The 7,525-nt window shown below is 35.1% G+C and overlaps 1 protein-coding gene across 1 annotated transcript in view; it reads right to left on the bottom strand.

Moving 5' to 3' along the window:
* Nucleotides 1-2,686: 2,686 nt before the first annotated feature.
* The window catches only part of LOC108568959 (phospholipase A2), a 6,775-nt gene continuing 1,936 nt past the window's right edge, over nucleotides 2,687-7,525 (bottom strand). The window contains exons 2-5 of the mRNA XM_017930312.1: nucleotides 5,605-5,767; nucleotides 4,116-4,277; nucleotides 3,738-3,844; nucleotides 2,687-2,979 (exon numbers count right to left, since the gene is read on the bottom strand). Of these exons, the coding sequence (XP_017785801.1) occupies nucleotides 2,813-2,979; nucleotides 3,738-3,844; nucleotides 4,116-4,277; nucleotides 5,605-5,767 (599 nt within the window). The 3' untranslated portion in view covers nucleotides 2,687-2,812. The remainder of the gene's footprint in view (nucleotides 2,980-3,737; nucleotides 3,845-4,115; nucleotides 4,278-5,604; nucleotides 5,768-7,525) is intronic.

The raw sequence follows: 7,525 nt of genomic DNA, 5'->3' as shown, positions 1-7,525 counted from the left end.
AACGTCAATATTAGTGACGTTTTCATAACCAAAGCGATTTTGGTATTAGTTATGAAAACGTCAAGATGAGTGACGTTTTAAAAACGTGAATATTAGTGACGTTTTCATAACCAAAGCGATTTTGGGATTGTTTATGTAAACGTCAAGATGAGTGACGTTTCAAAAACGTCAATATTAGTGACGTTTTCATAACCAACGCGATTTTGGGATTGGTTATGAATAAGTCAAGATAAGTGGCGTTTTCATAATCATATATCAAAACGTTTAAATCAACTGTTCACTATGAACAACGCGATTTTTCAATAAACTTTTATTTTTTTTCTTAATATTTTATACAGAATAAAATTCAATCGCTTTTTATTTAATTTGTAATTTCAATATTTCAGTAAAATAAACCAACAAGAAAAATCCAATTATTAAGAAAAAAAATTATTGACAACATTTTCATAATTATAATTTACATTTTATAATCTGAAATGTTAATTTCTAAAGATATATTAAACATCTCTTCTCTTAGAAGTTTCCTACAAATATTAGCATTTCTGTATTTGCATTTAATCCTCCTGGGAGTTGTCGACTCGCGAATGTTATCCGTGTATAAAAGCATCCGACCCGTTTAAAACCGAATTCAGTTCGAATTCAACGTCGAAACTGAACACAATATGATGTTCACGTGAGTATTTCCTTTTTAAAACACGAATAACACCAGCAATTTTATAATATTACAGTAAAAATTTGTTTTTTTGCTTGCAGATTGGATAAAAGGATGTTAGTTTTCTGCATCATTGTCTGTTGTTTAAACGTTTCCAATGCCGATACTTATTTGGCGACGAACAACGAAGGACCCATTTTCGATGATGATTTCAAGCAAACTGCAATGTTGACTATAGAGTCTATTTGCAGCAATTTACTAGTACGTAAAACGTGTATAAAACAAAAATAATTCGTCTTTATTGTAACTTCATTTTCAGGATCAGGTCAATGATTTGGCCCAATGCAAATCGATTCCCAACTTCGAATCTTCATAAAATTTCAGCTAAATGTAAATTTGTATCATTCAAATATTAAATAAATAAATAAAGGTATACATTCAAGCATTATTTCGTGTTTTCATAAATTGATCTAATGTAACATTTAATTAATTAATAATTAAGTCTTTAGTTACTAATTAATTAAGACAGCGCTCGTGTGGTCGGTAGATAGAAACGTTGTAATCATGGTAACATAAGTTAAATTGTAATTTGACCGCAAGATGTCGTTTCCTAATTTTTATTTGAATCGCCTTAGTTGGCAATTCTTCAATTGAGTCTGCGTGCGATTTTGTTTCGAATGTTCAAATCGGTGGTGAAAATCGACCAAATTCCTAATCCCATTAGAATCTCATGAAAAAGTGTCAAAAATTAATCATTTTTAACCCAAATAAATACAATTGCGAACAGTTTCGTTAAATGATTGAATCACGAATTGCGCTGTGTAATTATACATTAATTAAGCAATGTATGGGATTAGAACTAAATTATATACAAATTAGCATTTTTTGCTATGTTTAGGTCACCAACAGAGGGCTGTCTCGACTAGTCAATTTTGAAACTTCAAAAATAGCTGTCTGGAGAATTTACAAACATCGAGAAGCGAGCGAAATCTCAATTAAGAAGTATGGTTTAGATGCGTCTTGGCAGTGGATCCGAGTAAGTCGTATGATTCTCGTTGTTGCTGTTATACATTTGCTCGTGTTTTCAGATCAACGCAAAAAGCGTGTCCAAAAGGTTGCAAGAACGTCTGCAACGCTTGCAGCAGGTACAGGAAAGTTGTTATCGGCTTGAGCATCACCTGCTTTGTATGCTTGTCGCTCTCCATCTTCCTGCTGGTGTACTACAAGAAATCAGTAAAAGCGAACGAACAACAGCTCAGTTCAACATGAGGTAAATGTTGGTTTGGTTGCATACATACAGCATATGGAGATTGTATTAATTCAAGCTGAAAATGCTGAAATCGCATGATTGTAGTTATGTACAGTGAAACCTCGATTAACGAGCAAAATGAATTGTAAGAAAAACGAGCGATGTAAAGCGAGTAAAAATCCGGAAATTTTGGAACGGATTCACTATGCTATGATTATATGATTTTATTTTGTAGGAATCAAAAAGGGAAGGACGTGGAATCGGAAAACGATGGAGTTGAAGCCGCGACGACGACGTCGTACCGGACCCAGCAGCTCGTTCCCAATCAGTTCAAATGCTTCGTGGCCGTGTTCGCCTTCTGCGCTATAGTCCTCATCTTCGGATCCATTTACTTCGCGAAGTTGCGCAAGAAGGAATTAAGCAAATAAATGCCATCCTCCTGAGTTTTCTGCTTCATTTCTGCTTCATTCCCATTTCCCTCCAAACGAACGCTATAACCGGGTCAGGGCGGATCCACAATCACATCTCATCAGCATACCTGATGCGCATTAAAATACAATCGAATGACGGTCTCAAGGCGTTAATATATTAAGTCCGAATTGCCTGATTTGCCAGTGCTAATGTTTACAAGCTTCCGATGAGATGTACTGGGATCTGGATTTGGAATTCTGCATCAGATTCTTCATTGAATACATTGCGGTACGAAACAGATGTCTAAGTATTCTCTTATTTTATTATCATTTATTACATAATTACTGTCACATTGTGAGTGTACTTGATGCTGAAGGTTATTATTATTATTATAAATTACAATTCAAATAACGAATCGTATAGCTTATTGGTAATTCGTTTTGGCTTTGGTTCTTTTTTTCCAGATACTGATTTGAGTGATGCGCGGAGTGATTCACTCGTTAGAAGATCATGAAGGTGTTCTGGAGCAGTCGCCATGGTGATGAGGTGCACAGGGCTCTTGATTTCGGGCAGGGATGGCGGCTCAGGCATTCCGAGAGGAGGCGATCGCATTCGCAGAGTCTTTGGGCGCACGAACCGCTTCCGCCCCATTCCAAATGGTCAATAGCTAAAATCAACATCTTCATCTTCACATATTCATCATATAATTTATGTATACATTACAATAGGGAAATATTATATTAATATTAAGAAAATTAAATCCGTGGTAATTTGGGAACGTTAAAGCAGATTGATGTATTGATATATAAACTGTATATTTTTATTATGTTTTTCTTGTGAAAATTAGTACAATTTTACTTATTTTATAAGCTAAAAATTAAAATTTAGTAAGAATAGAGACGGCCGCGACCACGGTTAACCCGAACCACGTTAAATTGTGACCCAGATAATCGACGATTCATATTATAAATTAATTATTTGATCTAGTTTTCGTGACAATTCAATGTCAAATTGTATTTGTTTTTTTTTTGTTTCATTTATTGAAACAATACTCGTTACGATATTGAAATTTGTATTAATTTATAAATTAAACAAAAAAAAACAACGAATCGATTTTTCTTGTCATTGACATAATTTCAAAATAATCTATTCGCATTAAAAAGGAATATTGGATTTGAATAAATTGCACCTAATTAAAACTAACATTAAAAAAAATTTGACGTTTCAACAGTTTCCCAATTCCTCGCATCACTTGATTATATGTAAATTTTATTGTTTGTTAATTTGAAGAACTTTCAGTTTCTATTATGAATTAATACCGAATTAATAATAATAATAAGACTATGTATGCAAAATGTTATGTAATAATGATTTCATAAAGTGGAGAACAGAATAATGTATTCAGTGAAGTAGAATGTCTCTTACCACACAGCGATTTATCTTTCCAGCACTTCCAGTAGTATGGCACGAAGTATTCCAAATACATGGGACAGTTGGCCGTGTTGTAACACCAGTCGTGTTGCTTGCAACACCTGAAAGAAGAAGAGAACATCATGACCATCCTTGGGATTATACGCTTAACCCTATTGCGGAAGAAATGCTAATGGTAGAAAGAGCGGAACGAAAATTGGCTAATTGTTGAAACGGTGCTGTTGACCAGACGGAAAGAGAGACAATGATTAATTGACCGATTTGACCGTTTCGTTCTGCCTTTCCGACTCTCTCATTGTCTCTCGCTCATCATTACCCAACTAACTGTACTCGTTTTGTTTCTGTATAGTAACGGGATGGCGGCATATTTACATGTCAATTCCGTCGACGGGGAAACCGGAGCCCAGGAAACCGCAGTAGCATCCGTATCCCTTGTAGATCAACGGATTACATCCGGTCGAACATCGGACCATGTTGTACAGCTCGAGGACGCCGCGCTTCGAACGCGTCGCGACGCTTCCACCATTCGATGACCTGTAAACACGCAGACTATCAACAATGGTATTGCTGTTGTTATTATCATCATCGTAGCGGATTCCAGCGAGATAATCTTCTGCGGCTTTCACCCGAAATCCGCGGGCTCCGCGCTTTCACAACAAACTAATCCGCATGCATGCATTATAGATCAGCTACGCAATGCGAATTGCAAAAAAAAATAAACATTTATGCAAACTATGAGTTTCTTTAATTGATATACAATTTTTTTTCTAGATAAAATATTTACAGCAGTTGGCTGTGGGTGTTTCTTGGATTCCAAGTAAAGAGCAAATAAATAATTCATAACCCCAGCAACGTGGATTTGCGTCTGCTCGTGTCCTTGGTTACATGGATAATCATCGCCGGGGAGGATAACGTATGGTCGCAAGTGTTCACGTGGATTAAGATCTTAATTAACCCATTAACAACCAGACTCGAGCGTAGAAAGAATGTAATTTTACTATCGCCTTTAAACCCCAAAACTTTGGAGTAGCAAAACGGTAATCAGCGATCTTCTAAAACTTCAATTATTTGAAGAAGAAAAAAAGTCTTGATGTTGATTGATATCCTACAAATTTGAACACATCACGAGAACAATGCAACATTTGTCTAAATCACTAACGGTACTTGCAGCATCTTCTCCATTACGCAATCATCCATCCAATTCGACATCTCTTCTGCGTTACATAATGAGAGGTACAAAGCAGAAACGATTGGGTCAATAGCCCTAAATTTTCATTGATCTTTACAATTTACCATCGCCGTTACTTTCTATCCAACAAATTTCCAACACAAATTACAAAATCGAAGCACACGTTTAATTAATCGCTTTTCGCATGCGATTGAGAAAATCCTGAGGTAATCCGCAAAAGAAAAAAAATTGTAATTCGCGGTAATTTCACTCTCGACGGAAAATTATATGGATCGCGAATGGAAAACGTGTGATTAAGTTTTGTTGGAAAAGTTTGTTAACAAGGTTTGTTTTGTTGCTTAACAAGCAAAAATGATGGTCGTTTGATACAATTGTTTGCAATTAAATGTTAAACAAAACTTCTAATTTACTTAATTATGTTTTTATATCCGACAATTAGTTTCTAATTTATTTATTCTCTTTTCCAGATTCATTTTTAGAATGATTTTGTTGGAATTGGATGGTTTTCGACCGGAAGAAGCTGAAGTTCAAAGTTTGACTTTGTTTATGAAGAAGCAGTGTTTTCCACTTTACGTCTCGGTGCTAATAAAATCGAATGGAAAAGGGAGGGATCCTTTAGAAAATGAATGCAAGTTAAGTGAAAAGTGTGTGTGTTTGCGTATAGTGTTAGACCTTTTTTGTGGGATCTGCCTGGAGGGACCGAAGGGATCGTTGGAGCGCGCCAAATAGTGGACGGCCTGCGCTGATCCGTCGACGGCTTCGATGCCGGTCATCCCGTGGGAGAGGTTCAGATGGGCGCCCGGAGGATGGGGCGAACCTTTGCCGTCGCCGTCCGCTGCAAACAACAACAATATTTACAATAACAATACCACCTGCAGCCTCGCACAAAGGCATCAACCGAAATTGGGTATTCCTCCGAACTAAATTATCTCCTCTCTCTCCACTAACAATAATTGGATTAAAGGTGGCAGTAGTTTGTGGACGTAACTCAATATTAAAACTAAAACTCTCAGTTGCATCACGATTCCATCGCCTTCTCGATCCTTTTTTTTTTCTATGTTATATCCCTTTCAAAATGTTTTAATCCCAACATTTTATGTGACACTTATTGCAGGCATTTCGTTTAGATGCCATCACGCAATCGCCTCAACTACGCAACGCTATTCAGGGAAATCCCATCACCTCCTATAAGAAACATTCGTCGATTCGCCCTAGAAAGAAGAAACTCGCTCGCGTTTCGAGATGCAATACGAAAACAACGGCTTCCGATCAGATTTAAATTACACGATGTTACCTCTTTGATGTAGTGAATGCAAGAAATTCGATTCATTTAGAAAAATATCATTTAGAAAAGGGAAACACTCGTTGTTTATGTAAGAAGCGCAGGAAAAGTTTCGTCGTAAATTGCGCTGAAATCTCGTAAAATTTGATCGTAAATTAGCCAAATTTCTTTGCAAATCCTACTGTGAGACAATCGTAAATTTAGCTTATAAAATTTATATATTATTTTTACATAAGCGAAAATACGCGAAAACACGTGACACGTTGATACGTTTAAATCAAAATAACTAATTATTTCGGTTTACAAATTGTGAAATAATTCACCAAAAACTGATGTAACGATGTACGAAAAAAAAACTCTGCTGTTTAATTCATCCCTTTAAAAATGGAACGTTTCATGTAAATTTCAGGTATGCAGAAGTGGAAAAGTTTCTTCGTTTTTATATATTTATTTCGTTGATGCTCTCAATTATCGTTTAAAGGTTAAAGGACGTTCTCGGGTCGCCCACGGTCGCAATTAATTACGGACCGTTCATCATTATTTCAACACACTCCTGTACCATATAAATAAACGTGTATTTTCTAAAACGAAAATTACATAATTTCAATTTCAAATTAGTTTCTGCGAAGTTTCTGCGGAAAATTTTAAGCGAATTATTTAAGTAAATGTTAGTTAATTAGTGAATTTTTATCAAATTTTATTTGTTATGATTCGCTTAATTTTTTGTATTAAATTCTAAATTTTTTTTTTTTTAAGATTCAATTTTAAAAGACTTAATTTCAATGATTTCCCATTTCAAATTGAATACAATCGTTTATTACGCAATTATAGAAAAATGCGATAAAGTTATAACCTTTCATAATGTAAACTTTAAACGTGATTGTCAACTTTGACATAAATAAAAGTGATTAGCAAATTCAATACTAATTACTTTTATTGTTGTTTACAGGTGAACGCACTCAGGTTTAAAGGCTACAACAACAATGCAACAACATCATTGACAGCTGTCATAAGGTCCAAATGGCGTCTCTAGCAACCGAGTGGTGTTTCTTAACAACAACAACAAACAATTGGACCAGGTAACTATACAAATTATTTGCCCGCTTCATATTCTTTTTTGTCACATCGCACAGTTTAATTATTGCACGTTCGAATTTTATGGTATTTTATCAACAAATTGAGAAACGTTCGCATTAATTTCTTGTTTCAATAAAGAATTTCATAATTTCGAATTCTACGCATTTAATTTCTGTATAAGTTTATTTTGTTTTAGAGTAAATATGTAGTTTATAGCGATTTACGCAATATAAT

This window comes from Nicrophorus vespilloides, unplaced genomic scaffold (genome assembly GCF_001412225.1).
Source record: "Nicrophorus vespilloides isolate i.1.1-1 unplaced genomic scaffold, Nicve_v1.0, whole genome shotgun sequence".
Taxonomy (NCBI): Eukaryota; Metazoa; Arthropoda; class Insecta; order Coleoptera; family Silphidae; genus Nicrophorus; species Nicrophorus vespilloides.
Note: the sequence above shows the minus strand (reverse complement) of the source record. Positions and strands in the feature narration are given on the sequence as shown.